Raw genomic sequence first — 19,228 nt, forward strand, 5'->3', positions numbered from 1 at the left:
CCACACTGAAAAAGGGCCACTTTCATAATATGTAAAGCATGTGTATTATAAACGTAGCCTTTTTTTGCATTCAAATGTTTAATGTAGGCAGAAAAATACATGAATTTTGCTTAAATATTAATATCTTTTGACTAACAATAGGCCGTATTCAACTATTTTAATTTTTATTATTTATTTAATTTAATTTTTTAAATTTAATTTTTCTAATTTATTTATGGTGTAAAAATGTTTTCTAATTAATTTTTTTTGCATGTTTGACACGCTTAAATGTTTCAGATCATCAAACAAATGTAAATATAGTCAACGACAACACCACTGAACACAAAATGTAGTTTTTAAAATAAAATTTTTATGAAAAAAATGTTTTTTTTAATGAAAAAAATCCAATCCCACATGGCCCTGTGTGAAAAAGTCATTGTTTTGTTTAAACATAACTGAGATGAATTGAGATCTATCAGTCTGGAAAGGTTAGAAAGCCAAATCAATCAATGAAACTTTATTTGTACAGCACTTTTCATACATAGAATGTAGCACAACTTCAAGACACCCTGCAGCAAAGTAACCACAAAACATAACTGAGCATCCTCCATGTTTCACAGTAGGGACAGTGTCGGTCGTCGGTCGTCTCCCATGAAGTCCACTTTGACTCAAAACAATGATGAACAACAATGGTGCCATCTGACATCTTGGAGTTCACCTTTAATTTCTTTGGACGTTGTTCTGGGCTCTTTGGATACAATTCCAACTATCCGTCTCTTCAATTTGTCATCAATTTTCTAATGCTAATGTCTACTGTTTAAATATTGAATTGTTAAGGAGTAGGTGATATCGGTGTGAAAGTCTATATCAGGGGTCTCAAACACGCGGCCCACGGGCCAAATGTGGCCCGCAGGACACTAGTTTGAGGCCCCCGCCTTGATATGATAGTTAGTGCGGCCCGCGCAAGTTTGATATGGATGCTGTATGGTATCATGTACCCAGAAAAAATTATTACGTTTGATTAATGTTCATGTTAAAGGTTAAATAACTGTTAATAGTTATCCTCCCTATCCGTGTGGAAGTGGTACGTTTTTGGCTATTTAAGTTTAAAAGAAATAACTTGAAGGCTACCGTTTAGGTCGCTAGCTCGCGAGTTAGCATGTGTCTCAAGACCCTGCAGTTGCGCTATATGTTGTAAATAAAAAGAGTATAAATGTGACTATAGTCGTGTTTTGTCATGTCTACAGGGCTCTAATAATGCTTTGTTCATTTTAATATGAAAAAAATAATTTGTCTACCCACCAACTATATGTGGTTTCTTAAGTTTTTATTATTTGCTGTTTTATTATATTTATTATATTTATTTATTACTGATTGATTGATTTTCTTTATTCTTGATTTGTTCATTTATTTATCTTATGTTGTGCAGAAAAATAAAAATTAAGATATTTGAGAACAGTGGAATGTTTTATCAGAGCTTTTATTGTAGAAAATCGGAACCAAAGCGCTGAAAAAGTTTGTATATTTTTCTGTTTTTAATAAATGCGTTTTTTTTTTTTTTTTTGGAAAACCTGATGCGGTCCAGTGTCACCCAGACCCTAGCTCCAGTGGCCCCCAGGTAAATTGAGTTTGAGACCCCTGGTCTATATAGTGCCCTTTTGTGGCTGTCTGTGAAATTTTCTATAAAAAAGTGCGACTTATAGTCCTTCAAATGTAGAATGTGTGTTGACAGATATGGACAAAAAGGAATACACTATACAAAGTATGCGGCTAATTCATCCATTTTGTCCTTGGGTTTTTTAGGGAGGCCACGCCGCCCTTTACCTCGCCCGCGTCCTCTTCTTACGCCGCCACCTCGGTGCATGGGGTGCCTCATGGTAGCGTGTTTAATCTCCACAAGATCCTGGAAGACCGGATCACAGAAAACACAGCCATTGTGCTGGGTCTCACCAGCAGGAAGTGGCGTGCGGGCCTTATTGAAGTCCACTGTGACCAGGGAAGCCTCGCACGCGTTGCAAGTCCCTTGAGCAACCTACAGAAAAAAAAAAAAAAAACAATGTTGTGTGCTTAAGCTTTGGAAGGGGAAAAGGTAAAAACTATAATGAAGACTCAAATAGGGTTGCAATAATGAGTCAATTATTAATCAATTGTCCAATTAATCTATTTTTGAGAACTACTTTGGTAGTTAATTAATCGTTGTGAAAAAGTTTGGCCACTCTTATGCCAAAGTAGCACTGTATATGACAATAAAAACAATACCTGCAGGCCATGGAATCCATGATAAGTCAAACACAGCAACAGTAGATATAAATAACTTTTGTCTTGCTACAAGAGCCATCTGCCAGGGCATTGAAACTAACATTACAAATCTAAATACTCTTTTCTTTCTCCATTTTCCAGAGGGTCAAACAGGTGCGCACGTTAATCGCGCATAAAAAAAAAAACATCATCAACAAATTAACTTTGACAGCTCTACTGAAAACAAATAATTAGCGATGATCTTACCTGTACTCTATGTGCATGTTCAAAGAAGTGAACGACTACATTGCATCTATTACAGGACATCTTCCATTTGGGTCCGGAGGTTGGATCCAGCACTAAAACTCCGCCATCGCACTCCACACACTGTCCAATACCTAAAGCGTTCATGGAGTGCTGGCAGGAGGGATGGGTGCACTCGTTGCATCCGACATCTAGGAGAATCAATGAAAAACAACATGACACATGGATGACGTGGAGATGTTCATGTCCATCAATGATACAGAAGAATGACAACTTTTAGTTCATATCAGCTTATTGAGTATTGAGTATAAATTCTCACTTTTTTTCATATCCCTGAAAGGTGGTTTGCTGAAACAGTAGGGGCACAGTGGATAACTTTTGCCTCGGGTCCCGGAGGTCCACAGCACCAGCTCAAAGTCATCCAGTGGACAGCGAAGTTCCTTGTACAACTTGATGGCTCCATTCTGGGGGAGACTATACGTCTCGTCACAATGGGAGCAGTGCAGGCGACTGGGCTTGGCCTGTATATGAAACATTACAGTGCATTTCTTACATCAGTGGTCTCAAAGATGCGGCCCGCGGGCCAAATGTGGCCCGCAAGACACTAGTTTGAGGCCCCCGCCTTGATATGAAAGTTTAATGTTTGATATGGATGCTGTATGGTATCATGTACCCAGAAAAAATTATTACGTTTGATTAATGTTCATGTTAAAGGTTAAATAACTGTTAATAGTTATCCTCCCTATCCATGTGGAAGTGGTAAGTTTTTGGCTATTTAAGTTTAAAGGAAATAACTTGACGGCTACCTGTTTAGGTGGCTAGCTCTCTAGTTTGCGAGTTAGCATGTGTCTCAAGACCCTGCAGTTGCGCAATATGTTGTAAATAAAAAGAGTATAAATGTGACTATAGTCGTGTTTTGTCATGTCTACAGGGCTCTAATAATGCTTTGTTCATTTTAATCTGAAAAAAATAATTTGTCTACCCACCAACTATATGTGGTTTCTTAAGTTTTTATTATTTGCCGTTTTATTATTATTATTATTATATTTATTTATTTACTACTGATTGATTTTCTTTATTCTTGATTTGTTTATTTATTTTTCATCTTATTTTGTGTAGAAAGTTCCGTTCCGTTCACTAAATAAGAAATGAGTCATTCATTCTGAACATGTCAATTAATGACGACTAAAAGTACTTTCAGTCAAACTGAATGAATTCATTCATAAAATTAATTCATGAATTAATTCCATCAAAAGTCATGTTTCCGTGTCATTCATATGGAAATGTGCACGAAGTGGTTTGGCCTCAGCACATCATTTCAATGGAAAGAAGGTTGAAAATGTCGATTAACGACTTTTCCGAAAAAAAAATAACTTAATGAAAACTTTCTTTTCTCCGCTACGATTGGTCACACTCTCAAGACAAAACATTGCAGTACAGTGGGGAGGAGGGCACACCTACAACTTGTACCTGGGATCGGCCATATAGTAAGGAAGTCTGGGTCACTCTGATGTCACAGTGAGCGTTCAGACCCATCCCAAACTTGTGCAACATTGGAACATTTATAGATCAGAAAAGAGGAAGAAGCATAATAGGCCCCCTTTAAGCGTGTATTAGTGCTTACCTGGATGAATTTCATGAACCGATGGCATTTGCCACAGCGAGACAACGGCTTCCCGGCTGCAGCAATTGGGGAAAATGAGACTTCCATCAATTGATCCATACCTGCAAACCCAGAGCAGAGATATTATATAACATGTGGATCCAAACCTACTGGCTTTGCACAAGAAAAAACTAAACAGACCAGACAACACATAGAAAAGGAGAACCCTAATAGTCCTAGTAAAGATGTACTCCTGCGAAAGTTGGATAAAGTTAAAGCCTTGGCTTAATTTCATTTGCAAGCGCGTGAAGACACGTGACACATTTTGGCTTTCCATCACAAAGTAAACAAAATACAGCTAATATTTATTACAACATTTTAACACCAGTTGAACTGCAAGAATTTTCACTGTTTTCTCAACCCCATGGAACTCTACTTAGTCATTTCAGGCCCTTTGTATTGAATTGTGGACTCCTATAGAGCAGCTGCACACAATAACCGGCACAAAAAGCTTTCTAGATCAGGGGTCTCAAACTCAATTTATCCGGGGGCCACTGGAGCTCGGGTCTGGGCAAGGCTGGGCCGCATCAGGTGTTCAAAAAAAAAAAACGCATTTAATAAGAACAGAAAAATATACAAACTTTTTCAGTGCTTTGGTTCCGATTTTCTACAATAAAAGCTCTGATAAAACATTCCACTGTTCTCAAATATCTTAATTTTTATTTTTCTTCTCAAAATAAGATGAAAAATAAATAAACAAATCAAGAATAAAGAAAATCAGTAATAAATAAATATAATGATAATAATAATAAAACGGCAAATAATAAAAACTTAAGAAACCACATATAGTTGGTGGGTAGACAAATTATTTTTTAAATTTAGTTTTTTTTTTTTTAATTTATTAATTATTTTTGAGGATAAGCCACATAGAAAATGGATGTAAGTATGGCTGGATGGTTTCTAATAGCAGGTTATTTGAATCACACTTGATCTGTCTTATTATGAGCAATGAGGAGTTGCGTTCAATAACACCATGTCATTTAAGAGAAGTTCACATTTTGAGTGAATTTTCTGGGATGCAGTAAAATGTACTTAGCATTCAACTATCTAATCAGAAACCCCCTGCCCAGTTGATGCAAACTTACCAGAGACATAATCCACAAAATAGTGAAACTTTCTCTTGAAAATGTCCAATGCATGCTGCAGCACTTGCTGGAAGTTGGCCTTCCCAAGTGCAATGAGATTAAGTTGCTTTTCAACGGCACTGCGGATGGTGGGCAGGACCAGCTCTGCATCTGAAAACAGACACACACACACGGATGAAACTGACAAACTCCATCCTACAAAGTGGAAACACTGCTCTCTTCCAAGCATTACATGTACCACAACACAGTGCTACAAGACAGAGACCACTGATGACGTATGCATTAATAGGAGGAAATATACCAATCTTGTAGTAGCCGTGTACAAGGACGATGCCCAGGTTGGTTGGCTTCAACTTGCGTCCATTCTCTACCGTCACATAGTTCCTTTGGCAGATGTTGTTAATGTGGACAGGGATGCTGGCATCAGTACCTGCAGGACCAAAACAACATGGCTATTGTCCACAATTCTTTTCACAGCCTTCCCATTGACATTGAAAGCAGTAAGAAAATGCACATAGGCCACTTCGGTTACCTGGGTCTTAATTCATTCATTCATTTTCTACAGCTTAGTACGCCGAGGGTGGACTTGGACCCTGGTCTCCAAGCTGAGAGGTCTGCGTGCTAACCACTCGTCCTCCGTGCAGGGTCTTAATATTCATTCATTTTCTACCGCTTATCCTAATGGGCGTGCTGGAGCCTATCCCAGCTGTCTTCAGGCGAGAGGCGGGGTACACCCTGGACTGGTGGCCAGCCAATCACAGGGCATATTTAGACAAACAACCATTCACACTCACATTCACACCTATGGACAATTTGGAGTCGCTAATAAACCTAGCATGTTTTTGGAATGTGGGAGGAAACCGGAGTACCCGGAGAAAACCCACGCATGCACGGGGAGAACATGCAAACTCCACGCAGACATGGCCGAGGGTGGACTTGAACCCAGGTCTCCTAGCTGTGAGGTCTGCGTGCTAACCACTCGAACACCGTGCAGTGTCTTAAAATTCATTCATTCATTTTCTACCGCTTATCCTCACAAGGGTTGCGCGGGTGCTTGAGCCTATCCCAGCTGAGAGAGGCGGGGTCCACCCTGAACTGGTGGCCAGCCAATCACAGGGCACATATAGACAAACAACCATTCACACTCACATTCATACCTATGGACAATTTGGAGTCGCTAATAAACCTAGCATGTTTTTGGAATGTGGGAGGAAACCGAAGTACCCGGAGAAAACCCACGCAGATATGGCCGAGGGTGGACTTGAACCCAGGTCTCCTTGCTGTGAGGTCTGCGTGCTAACCACTCGACCACCGTGCAGGCCTAACTGGGTCTTAATATTCATTCATTCATTTTCTACCGCTTAACCTCACGAGCGTCGCGGGGTACTTGAACCCAGGTCTTTTAGCTGTGAGACCTGCGTGCTAACCACTCGACCACCGTGCGGGCCTACTTGGGTCTTAGTCAAGTAAAAATATATTGTGGCATTATTATTATAAATGCGAACTTTCAAAGTGTACATTCCACCCTCTTTCTGCTATGACATTGCAAAACACGCTCCAAATAACACACACGCATTCACATTAAGTATGTTTGTTGTCACCTATTGATAGCTTTAGTGACTAATGTTAGCCATACAATAATGTGGCGTACCAATGCCATGCTTCTCCATAAGAGTGATGAGTTCAGCCTCGGTCAAGAAGTCTGGAGGGGTTGTCTGCTTTTCCACCAGCTTGATCTCGTCTACTGTAAAAATGTCTCCACTCTGACAGACAGGAAGGGCTTCCTCCAAAGGGATACCCTGCCACGGCATCACAGCCGTATAACCTGGGAATAAAACACATGTCATCCTGGTTACACCCAAATACAAAGTACTACAGTCATTGTCAAATCTATACATTTGCAGGTGATCTAACACAAATAGTTTATTTACCTGATGATATGGGGGTTTTGCCACTACATGTGAACATTTCACTGCCAATGTTGAAGGTAATAACGGTCTGTAGGTATTTGCAGTCGTGACTGACCGTGGCTATGAAATGTCTTGTGATGTACTCATAAAGCCGCCAGCCATCACTTCCTATAAAAAAAAAAAAAGAAGCAAAACAACAATGTTATTATTTGATAGTGTGCAATTGAAGGAACTCTGACTATATAGTGCCTCACAGTCTTACTTCCCACGGCAACTAGTTCCAAGACCCACCTAGTTCTTCTTCTGAGGCTGCACGTGTGGGAGTAATGGGTGGATGGTCCCCAGCATCAACTCCTTTTCTGGGATGATTTATGCCATTTGAAAGTAGAGTTTTCACCTTAAAAACAGAGCAAAATACAATTTGTGTTATTGTGTTTCCATTCACAGTCATGCAGTCATCCATCTTCTTCCTATTATATAACATCAGGATGGGTGTGCAGCAGCCTAAGACCAGACTTCCCTCTACCCGACTACTTGGTCCAGTTCCTCCCAGAGGACCCCGAGGCGTTCGCAGGCTAGACACAGAATGGCGCACCTACCCTCCGCGATGCCTATGCCAACAGAGTGTGGCTAGCACACTTTGTAATTTTCATGAGCGGCGCATTCAGGCGCACCCACGCCTCCGGGATGTAGGGACTCCCGGGCAATATATCAACATTTAAATTTTTTTTTTAAATTAAATAAAACATTTCTTTTCAGCACGATATCAAAACAAGCATATTGTTTATCTGGATAGAGACTGGATTTAATGTGGATGTCTTATGTTTCATCCCTTCGCTACGGCGAACGATCGGGTTTATCCTTGTTGTAATTCGGAGTTGGAGAGGCTGCATAGCGGGAGTGACCGGCGAAAAAGACAGTATAAAGGCTGCTGTATAAAGACGGCATCAACCGTGTTTACCGTTTGTCGTCATGGAGAATGTGAGATGGAAGCGCTACAGGAGCAGAGGCTAACGTGAGTGCGGCGTGATTGCACTGAAGATTGAAAATTATCTCTTATATTTATTAAAAAAATAGAATATACTATTTTATTTCAGTGGCTATTTTTCTGTATGTAATCAGCTGCATTAAATAGTGGTTGCCGTCATTGCTTATTGCATTGAAATGTGTCTAACACTTTAAATCTGCCTGAGGTTTTGGTGACGTGTGTGCACTGTGCGCCTGTCATCCAATCTACCACTGCGCCGGGTGCGCTTCACATGCACCGAGAATAAATAAGGTCGCACAGTTTACCACATTAGCACATTTTACAAATGACCAATGTTTAATATCTGTATATAAGCTAATGAAGAACTGAACAGAGCAAGCACACTAATTGTTTTATCTGTATAAATGTTCTGGCAACGTAGGTCAGGAATTCATTGAATGCATGGAGGAATTCATCTGTTAAAGTATACCAACCTCCTCTGCCCACAAAGGACAATTGCTCTGCTGCTTCAGTGTTCCCTTCAGGTCAAAGTTTTCTGGATAGTGGGAGGTTTCAGTACGAGGATAGCTTATGAAACCCTGCGTGTACAAGCGCTCAGCAATCTGCATTGTATACTGAGGACCCAAGCCTGTAGACATAAATAAAAGATTGTTTATTTCAGTTCCAATATCTATTTTGTTAAAAGGTGCTGTCTTCCTTGGTCTGCATGGGGGGGGGGTGCCAACTTTCCAATGAGGGATGAGAGAGATGAGTTAAAGTATAATGCTTCTTGAAAATGTGTGAATCCCAATTTAAATGGGGGAGAAAACAAAAACACTTACACTTTAAATGGGGGAAATTTAAATGACATTACAATTATCCATTCATATTGAGTGGGAAATATGTCACAAAAATATTTACTTCCAGTAAATGTGGGAATTTATGGAAAAGCCCTCATGAATGAGATTACATTTTTGATGTTGGAATGATTTTAAGTTGATGAGGAAATGTGGGAGGAGTTAGTGGACAAAAAAATGACAGAAATTGAAATGTTGGAATGTGAATGTGGGGATCAAACCAGTAAACATTTTTACATCTTAAAATTGGTCAAATTTGAAATGTTGCAAAGTAAAAATGCAGACTGAATGTTGAAATGTATAAATAAGTTGAATGATTACAGTGGGACTGAGGATCATAATAAAGGTTCATTTAAAAAACAGCATTTTGTGTTGACTATTTTAATTTGATAATCTTTGTGACAAACGTGCAAAAAAATAAAATCAGAAAAGAGGCAAACACCTTTTCACATTACTATTAGTACTCGTTATATTCTCTATAGGTAAAATGAATGTCATGTTATCAAGTACAACATACCCAACGCAGAGCTTGCCACTCTCAACATCTCTACTGTGTTTAAAGCCTCGGGTCTCTGCTTACTCTTCTCCTTTTTAGTCACTGACTCCACCTGCAGTAGAAGTGCACATTATTTTTGTCAAAGAGGTTGAAATACAAGGTACAAATTGATTGTCATTTGGCTCAACATACAGTAAACAAGTACATTAAGACATGAGATAAACATTTTGCATTACCAAACTTTCTTTATAGAAAAAAATAACAATAAGACATATACTGCAATATACAATGCAAGTTCTCAAAAAAAAGTACAAGGGCTGTCAATCGATTAAAATATTTGATCGCAATTAATTGCATTTTGTCCTTAGTTAACTCACAATTAATCGCATTTAATCACAGATGGAAAGAAGTTTTTGTTTATAATAAGTAGGGGAAATCTCTTTCCAAATGCAACTACAATCATAATTACATCAAATTTTATGTAAAGGGATATCAATTTGGGAACTTTGAGGCATTATTTTAAAAAATACAGTCAGCAAGCATATTTTTGTATTACTATTTGTCTTTATTATTAGCATATTAGCTCATAAACTCGCCCACAAATGTTAAGTAAATACAAAATAAGAGCAAGTGAGACCTCTCACACTAACATGTTTTTGTTTATTTGTGATACTGGTTTTAAATTTGAAATGTTTGTGAGTAAAAAGCCTATTTAGGAACATTCAGAAAGGATTATTATTAAAGAATTGCTTCAATGCACCTTTCCTTCATGAAATGTACAAATGAAAATACCTAAAACATTTCATCCTAATTGCAAACCTAACATCATTTCATTTCTTTTTTAAAACACATTAAAATATATAGAAATTAATCATTATATTACAGTAAATATTATTTTATTACAATACTGTAACTATTTCCACAGTTTTTGAATGTGTAATGCAATTTGTCCTACTTTTTCGACGGTCATTGAACACACCGATGACCGATGCAAAGATGGCTGTATGGATGTATTTTTCCCTCTTTTTCTTTCACCTCATATTTGCTCCCGAATGTGGGAACTGGGAATGTGGGAACTATGTGGGAACGCATAAAGGTAAGATTTGATGACTTTGAGTGCTAATGTGCATCATTGTGGTAGTTAGGCGCTAAACCGCTAACGCTAAATCGCTAACGCTAGCACAACACTGGACTTCAGCCATGGTCATCACATTGACAGCCCGTCAATAGCAGCTGGAATTGCAATTTAGCTGGCAGTTCAATGCCAAAATCATCAGAGAGATGTAAAAAACGACAGTAGATATAAATAACTTTGGTCTTGATACAAGAGCCATCTGCCAGGGCTTTGAAGCTAACTTTACCAATCTAAATACTCTTTTCTTTCTCCATTTCCCATCAATATTTGATTGATATTTGATAATTCAATCAAACTACGGTGGGGGCCGAAGGTCAAACAGGAGGAGTTAACAGCCCTAAAAAGTACCAAATGTATTTATTTACCTGAGCTTCCTTGGATGTCTTAACCAGGCTGACAAACATCTGCCCCACATCTTTGTCAAAGACTTTACCCCGATTCCAATCAAGAGTAAGTGGGGTGTCCTTCCCACGGAACACCTGATAAAACACGCCTGTTAATGTACCACCAAAATAATACAAATGCCACAGAAGGGGGGGTTGAGTGAATTTACCTTTACATGTATAACCCAGTAGTTCTCTGGTTTGAAGGACTGGATTTTATCATGACGTTCCACACAGAAACCAAGAGTTGGAGTCTGGCAAGGTCCAAATGATATCAAAGACGAGTCCAGATTTCCATATTTTCCTTGGAAATATTTGGTTTGGAACCTGAAAAGAATTTCATAACTTAAGCGTAATATTATCGACATGCAGATCAGCAGTCCTCAAACAGTTTATAGCAGGGGTCTCAAACTCGCGGCCCATGGGACACTAGTTTGAGGCCCCCGCCTTGATGTAAAATTTTAATGTTAGTGCGGCCCTCGTGAGGATACGCGGTAAAAATAAATAAATTAATTAACTTGAGGGTCCATTATGTTTGATGCCGCAGTACAGCCAGAAGTCCACCAGACTGTAAACTATGGCATCACAATTACAATTGCACAATTGACTGATAATGCACATAGTATAGAACTGCCAAGAACATGGACAGTGACAAGAAAAGACTTAATAAAGAGAGTCATAGAGGTTTGTAATAAGTGTACAGTATTTCTGCGCTATTATATAAAGCAGGGGTCTCAAACATGCGGCCCGCGGGCCAAATGTGGCACACAGGACACTAGTTTGAGGCCCCCGCCTTGATATGAAAGTTTAATGTTAGTGCGGCCCGCGCAAGTTTGATATGGATGCTGTATGGTATCATGTACCCAGAAAAAATTATTACGTTTGATTAATGTTCATGTTAAAGGTTAAATAACTGTTAATAGTTATCCTCCCTATCCGTGTGGAAGTGGTAAGTTTTTGGCTATTTAAGTTGAAAGGAAATAACTTGAAGGCTACCGTTTAGGTCGCTAGCTCTCTAGTTTGCGAGTTAGCATGTGTCACAAGACCCTGCAGTTGCGCAATATGTTGTAAATAAAAAGAGTATAAATGTGACTTTTTTTTGGAAAACCTGATGCGGCCCAGCCTTGCCCAGACCCTAGCTCCAGTGGCCCCCAGTTAAATTGAGTTTGAGACCCCTGATATAAAGCAAAGGCAAAAATTCAAATAGTGGAACAGGTGTAAAGAGGGGGAATTAATATGGCAAAATGTATACGATATGTGGGATATAGAGAAAAACAGTAACAATTGATAAACTGTACCGGGTAAAGGCACAGCCGATACGTAGATCCAGTTCCTGCCGTGCATCCACAGAACGGGATTCATTGAGGTTGGGCTCTCCAAGGTGGTTCATAGCGTTCCAGATGTCGGTGTCAGTAATGGAACTGAATCTGGCACGGTAAACGTTCCTCTCTCTACCGCTCCCCTTCATGACGGGCTGTACAGCATCAATAACCTAAGAGGTAAAAAAGACGTATTCTTCAAGCCATTCAACTTATAGACAAATGTTATGGCTCGGTCAAAACAATACATAAGATAAATTATGTTTAAATAAGAATGATACAGTAACCCCCCACCCCAAAAAACAACAAAGTAGGAAAAAAACAAAGTTTGAAAAAGTTTTTCTGACCTCAAAACAGATGTTCTCGCCTTCTTTATCACAGTCCAACCATAGCACCAAATAATCACAGCCTCTGGCCTCAACCTGAAAAAAACATTTAGGAACACATTAAAAGACACAAAACACATGACATAACCTTGGCAGTTCATCCTCACACACACACAGCAACACAATAGATGGATAAAAGCAGATAATACACTATCAACGCATAATGCAGAATATTAACCAACTACTATGTGAGCGCTGACAATATGTTTTCCATGCTTTTTTTTTTTTTTACAAAAAATGTACAGCAAAGCACTCTGGGATACAGGGAGTACTGTAACACTTCAATAAAACATACACACACAGATTTATGTAGTGCTTTGTTTCATATTTGACCTGTGTAAAGACTAAAATATGCACTTATATGTCAATTTAGGGCAACAGTGTCAACAGTCTACACATGGATAGCCTTAGACTCAACATACTTGTAGGAATTTGACCATGTTGAGTTTGGGGTTGACCTCCTTCTTTTCGGTCGGAGCTTTGCTGAAGAGTTCTGCAGGGTCCACCTGATCCCAGTTGTTGTACTTACCTTGAAAAACCAAAAAAACATGGGGTCTCTTATTAGTCCTGGGATACTGTCACTGCATTGATTGAGTTTTTTTCGATTTTGATGCAGGTTGTAGCACTAAACAAAATACAGTTAAGTCCATATTATTCATACATTTGCTCAATTTGGATTTATTGTTATTTGGGCCCGAGCACCAAGCAATGGAATGCCTTATATCAGTCCGATCTCAGCAAATAAATGTAAATATCTTTACAAAATGGCTTGCAGAATGGACATTCATTTTTTTTCATCTAGAAGTCATTGCAACTATTTTTGAATGACTGCATAAAATTTGTCATAACATAATAAAAAATGTAAAATTTTGTTGTACTTTTATTGTACTTTTTCCAAACAAACTTCTTAAGATCTAAGTTCTAAACACAAAAAAATCTCCATACCCACCAATGAAATCGAGACTCATCACATGTCCGCATACTGAAGTCATCTTATAGTGTGCGGTTTGTCCATGAAAGTTGCCGGTGTATTCATGGACCGAACACGATCCATTCAGCCCCTTTCGGCTTGTACAATTTCCTAAACACATGAATGGAAAAACCAATTAAGTATCTGTCTTTTGGTTTAAAACTGATTTTTTTAAATGCATATTTATGTATCTCACATCTTGGCCTGTAACAATAATCAATAACTCAATTAATTGCGCAATAAATAAAAATCGGGGTCGCGGGGGTGCTGGAGCCTATCCCAGCTGTCTTCGGGCGAGAGGCGGGGTACACCCTGGACTGGTGGCCAGCCAATCGCAGGGCACATATAGACAAACAACCATTCACACTCACATTCATACCTATGGACAATTTGGAGTCGCTAATTAACCTAGCATGTTTTTGGAATGTGGGAGGAAACCGGAGTACCCGGAGAAAACCCACGCATGCACGGGGAGAACGTGCAAACTCCACACAGACATGGCCGAGGGTGGACTTGAAACCAGGTCTCCTAGCTGTGAGGTCTGCGTTCTAACCACTCGACCGCCGTGCAGGCCTACCCGCAACCTTCGTGAGGAAAAAGCGGTAGAAAATGAATGAATGAATATCCACAAATTCATCCATAATCTACCCAAGGCCTACTGTATGCCAGGCTGTTGAATAGATATATCCCTTAATAAGTAATAAGTGCTCCCTTCATTACCTTTTTTTGCATTATTGCATCCTCTGTGGATGAATTATTAAGTCAAGGTTGATTACTAACGACATGAGAAAGGAAATATGAATGTGAAACAGAGTGACCATTGTGTGTCCCAATACAAATATGTAAATGACAATGACTCACGAATATGACTAAAAGTCCATTTTGTGCACATGTACAGGTAAACACACACACACACACACACACAATGACAATTCTGAGAGGAACAGGGCAAATAAAAAGGGTCACATCGAGAATAGCAGCCAAAACACACAAGCAAAGGATACATTGAAGGATAAAGAAGGCATTACTACCATTCCAGTGTCTTTCCCTACGCTTGATCATTATTCATGGATAAGATTCAGGTAAGTAACATTCCCATTTACCTTGTAATGTACCTTGTTGTAGTTTGTGTGTCGAGTCATTTCAGTTCATTTTAGATTGAATATCCGCTTTTGACACAGTGGCTTACTAGCGTTTACGTCATATATTGTTTAGAGCAGGGGTCTCAAACTCAATTTACTTGGGGGCCACTGGAGCTAGGGTCTGGGTGAGACTGGGCCGCATCAGGTTTTCCAAAAAAAAAAAAAAAACGCATTTATTAAAAACAGAAAAATTAATAAACTTTGCTTTGGTTCCGATTTTCTACAAGAAAAGCTCTGATAAAACATTCCACTGTTCTCAAATATCTTACTTTTTATTTTTCTACACAAAATAAGATGAAAAATAAATAAACAAATCAAGAATAAAAAAAATCAATCAATGAAAATAAATAAATAAATAATAATAATAAAACGGCAAATAATAAAAACTTAAGAAACCACATATAGTTGGTGGGTAGACAAATTATTTTTCTCAGATTAAAATGAACAAAGCATTATTAGAGCCCTGTAGACATGACAAAACACGACTATAGTCACATTTATACTCTTTTTATTTACAACATATTGCGCAACTGCAGGGTCTTGAGACACATGCTAACTCGCAAACCAGAGAGCTAGCGACCTAAATAGGTAGCCTTCAAGTTATTTCCTTTAAACTTAAATAGCCAAAAACTTACCACTTCCACACGGATAGGGAGGATAACTATTAACAGTTATTTAACCTTTAACATGAACATGAATCAAACGTAATAATTTTTTCTGGGTACATGATACCATACAGCATCCATATCAAACTTGCGCGGGCTGCACTAACATTAAACTTTCATATCAAGGCGGGGGCCTCAAACTAGAGTCCGCGGGCCGCATGTTTGAGACCCCTGGTTTAGAGTATTGCATGGAGCTAGAGCGATGGTACAATAGCATTGGACAATAGGGGGTTTGATTTATGAAGCTGACAACACTGCGCTCCAAATTTATGTCCCAAAGAAATACCATAAATATAATTTTTTTTGTCTATGTCCAGCTGCTACGTGTCCTGATGCTGTGCCAGCTGGCTGTCCCCCTGTGCCTGGCTATACCACTGCAGAGCCAGTGTATCGACGAGTCAATCTGTACATACAGTTTGCAGGATTACTACAGCCAGATGATCAACATGCCCAGTCACATCAATGAGCGCAGTATTGCCCCCTGGAGTTACATGTGAGTACAGTCTCAGCATGGACACAAAGAAATACTTTGGGAGCTTTAGTTTACCACAAATTGTTACGCTTTCAATTAGAATTATGTTCTGCAATCTACATGACATAACATTTATATTAAAAAAAAAAAACACAAGAGGATGAATGACAAATTAAATTCTTTTAATTAATTGTGTGAATCCAACTGGGTTCTTCGTGTATTTTTAATCACAAAACATCCTTGTAAACAACATTAGTTTGGTAATACATGGAAATAGTGATAGGCTGTCAATCGATTAAAATATTTGATTGTGATTAATCACATTTTGGTCCTTAGTTAACTCACAATTCATCGCATTTAATCGCACACGTGTTGTGTGAATCCAACTGGGTTCTTCATGTATTTTTTTAATCACAAAACATCCTTGTAAACAACATTAGTTTGGTAATACATGGAAATAGGAATAGGCTGTCAATCGATTAAAATATTTGATCGTGATTAATCACATTTTTTGTCTTTAGGTAACTCACAATTCATCGCATTTAATCGCACACGTGTTGTGTGAATCCAACTGTATTTTTAATCACAAAACATCCTGGTAAACAACATTAGTATTGGTAATACATGGAAATAGGAATAGACTGTCAATCGATTAAATTATTTGATCATGATTAATCACATTTTGGTCCTTAGTTAACTCACAATTCACCGCATTTAATCGCACACGTGTTGTGTGAATCCAACTGGGTTCTTCATGTATTTTTTAATCACAAAACATCCTTGTAAACAACATTAGTTTGGTAATACATGGAAATAGGAATAGGCTGTCAATCGATTAAAATATTTGATCGTGATTAATCACATTTTTTGTCTTTAGTTAACTCACAATTCATCGCATTTAATCGCAAATGGAAACATGTTTTTATCTATAATAAGTAGGGAAAATCGATTTGATGTGCAACTACAACGATAATTACATCAAATTTTATGTAAAGCGATATCAATTTGGGAACTTTGTGCCATTATGTTTTAAAAATACAGTCAACGGGCATATTTTAGTAATACTATTTTTCTTTATTATTAGCATATTAGCTCATGAGCTCGCCCACAAATGCTCAGCAAATACAAAATGTGAGCAAGTGAGACCTCTCACACTAACATGTTTTTGTTTATTTGTGTCAACTCAAAATAATATTTGATACTGCTTTTAAATTCTACATGTTTGTTAGTAAAAAGCCTATTTAGGAACATTCAGAAAGGATTATTATTAAATAATTGCCTCAATGCACCTTTCCTTCATGAAATGTACAAATGAAAATACCTAAAACATAAGGCAATAATCATAATACATTTCATCCAAATTGCAAACCTAACGTCATTTAATTTCATACCATCGGCCATCTCTGTGTGGAGTTTGCATGTTCTCCCCGTACACGCTAACTGTCTCTGATCTTTCTCTGCTCCTTATGTACAGCGAGAACATCGACTTAAACCGCGTCCCTCAGGTCATACATGAGGCCAGCTGTCACACAAGCCATTCCTGCAGAGGCCTCGACAATGCTTTCGGTCTCGAAACCATACCTCTGTCCCTGAGGATGCCCGTCCTCAAGAAGAACCCGGGTTGTTTCCCCACAGCGAGCTACTCCATGGAGTTTGAACTCATCACCATAGCGTGTATGTGTGTTATTTCCAGGCACAGCTAAGCAGACATTTTAGCAAGGGAAAGTGTTGGCTGTGATGCATCACAAAAGGCAATTGTCATGATTTTATTTTAATTATTTAATACTGTACATGTTATTCCGACTACTGAGGAGTAATAAAGGCCGCTATGTCTCTTGCCTCTACAATATGCGCTTCGCAGGAATTCGTTACCAGGTGTCGTTTAGTTGACAAATAAAATCCTTGGCTCAAATAAATGCCTCGTTTTTTTCCAGCAGGATGTCCGATGTGCCGATATTGTCCAACTCTCAATTTCCGATACTGATATATGTAACATGACACAATATGTGACTTCATCAGAAGTCAGTATTAAAAGAAAAAAGTATTAAAACGTGCGGCCTGCGGGCCGACACTAGTTTGAGGCCCCCGCCTTGATATGAAAGTTTAATGTTTGATATGGATGCTGTATGGTATCATGTACCCAGAAAAAATTATTACGTTTGATTAATGTTCATGTTAAAGGTTAAATAACTGTTAATAGTTATCCTCCCTATCCGTGTGGAAGTGGTAAGTTTTTGGCTATTTAAGTTTCAAGGAAATAACTTGAAGGCTACCTGTTTAGGTCGCTAGCTCTCGAGTTTGCGAGTTAGCATGTGTCTCAAGACCCTGCAGTTGCGCAATATGTTGTAAATAAAAAGAGTATAAATGTGACTATAGTCGTGTTTTGTCATGTCTACAGGGCTCTAATAATGCTTTGTTCATTTTAATCTGAAAAAAATAAACACCAACTATATGTGGTTTCTTAAGTTTTTATTATTATTATTATATTTATTTATTACTGATTGATTGATTTTCTTTATTCTTGATTTGTTTATTTTTCATGTTATTTTGTGCAGAAAAATAAAAATTAAGATATTTGAGAACAGTGGAATGTTTTATCAGGGCTTTTATTGTAGAAAATCGGAACCAAAGCACTAATGCCTAATCATAACCGATTCAGGGACTACCACAAATCACTTCAATATTAAATAATACATCATTGTTAGTGAAGTATCTCCTTTTGTTCTGCAGTTGCTCTGCACACACAATTTAAACCTACCTGGTTCCGCGTTCGTTACTAAAAACCACCATGATTTGTGATGACTGTGGGCAAACTAGCAGGATTGTGTTCATGCCAAATAAGAAACTATAGTCACAGTACGAATTATCAGTAGATACAGACCTTTGGAGAGAATTCTGGATATTGACTGAGCCAGGGAAGGTTTTTCTGCCACCATCAAGACTGTCTTCATTTTGTAGTCCTCTGCGTAAACGAAACTATGTAAAATAACACTGGTTGTAAATCGGTAAGAATTGACTGCTTTGCATTTGCGGTTGTTTTCTTCTTCTTCTAATTTGACTGGCAGTCGTCACTCGCCATGTTGCTTGGCGAAGCTTTACTCCCATCTGCTGGGCTGGGGCGGCGAAGCGGACAAGTTAAGAATGATGAAGTAAATTATTTTTTATAAATATTGCAATTAATCATTTCTAGTTATATGTATCTTGATTGCTTACTTGCTGAGTGTTCTGTATTGTGTTGTGTGCTCATGCGTTTACATGAAAAGATGTGTTCCGGGTAGAGGGACGAAAAAGGGGAAC

The 19,228-nt window shown here is 38.4% G+C and overlaps 2 protein-coding genes across 2 annotated transcripts; one reads left to right on the forward strand and one right to left on the reverse strand.

Annotated features, from left to right (window-relative positions):
• Nucleotides 1–468: 468 nt before the first annotated feature.
• Nucleotides 469–19,187, reverse strand: top3b (DNA topoisomerase III beta). The gene is made up of 18 exons (XM_058071611.2): nt 18,813–19,187; nt 13,632–13,763; nt 13,105–13,211; nt 12,644–12,718; nt 12,276–12,469; nt 11,148–11,304; nt 10,960–11,073; nt 9,481–9,571; nt 8,601–8,755; nt 7,431–7,536; nt 7,161–7,307; nt 6,881–7,054; nt 5,531–5,659; nt 5,230–5,379; nt 4,106–4,206; nt 2,801–3,002; nt 2,485–2,672; nt 469–2,011 (listed from the first exon to the last, which is right to left on the reverse strand). Exons 1-18 carry the CDS (start codon nt 18,880–18,882, stop codon nt 1,733–1,735), a joined length of 2,571 nt encoding a protein of 856 aa, XP_057927594.2. The 5' UTR covers nt 18,883–19,187; the 3' UTR covers nt 469–1,732.
• On the forward strand, nt 14,645–17,932 carry LOC131128608 (interleukin-25). Its single transcript, XM_058071615.2, has 3 exons — nt 14,645–14,734; nt 15,777–15,952; nt 17,406–17,932. The coding sequence occupies exons 1-3, from the start codon at nt 14,720–14,722 to the stop codon at nt 17,632–17,634; spliced, it is 420 nt and encodes a 139-aa protein (XP_057927598.2). The 5' UTR covers nt 14,645–14,719; the 3' UTR covers nt 17,635–17,932.
• Nucleotides 19,188–19,228: the final 41 nt, after the last annotated feature.

The sequence above is a fragment of the Doryrhamphus excisus genome, linkage group LG3 (genome assembly GCF_037039965.1).
Source record: "Doryrhamphus excisus strain RoL-2023G ecotype Guam linkage group LG3, RoL_Dexc_Guam_v1.1, whole genome shotgun sequence".
Lineage (NCBI taxonomy): Eukaryota > Metazoa > Chordata > Actinopteri > Syngnathiformes > Syngnathidae > Doryrhamphus > Doryrhamphus excisus.

What these genes read in the sequence shown, in the direction of transcription:
- LOC131128608 (XM_058071615.2), top strand. An exon ending in ATTGCCCCCTGGAGTTACAT is followed by an intron (nt 15,953 to 17,405) that starts GTGAGTACAGTC and finishes CCTTATGTACAG; the next exon opens with CGAGAACATCGACTTAAACC.
- top3b (XM_058071611.2), bottom strand. Translation starts at nt 18,882, where the DNA reads ATGAAGACAGTCTTGATGGTGGCAGAAAAACCTTCCCTGGCTCAGTCA. An exon ending in GGTTCATGAAATTCATCCAG is followed by an intron (nt 3,003 to 4,105) that starts GTAAGCACTAAT and finishes TTTCATATACAG; the next exon opens with GCCAAGCCCAGTCGCCTGCA. An exon ending in TTTCAGGGATATGAAAAAAA is followed by an intron (nt 2,673 to 2,800) that starts GTGAGAATTTAT and finishes TGATTCTCCTAG; the next exon opens with ATGTCGGATGCAACGAGTGC.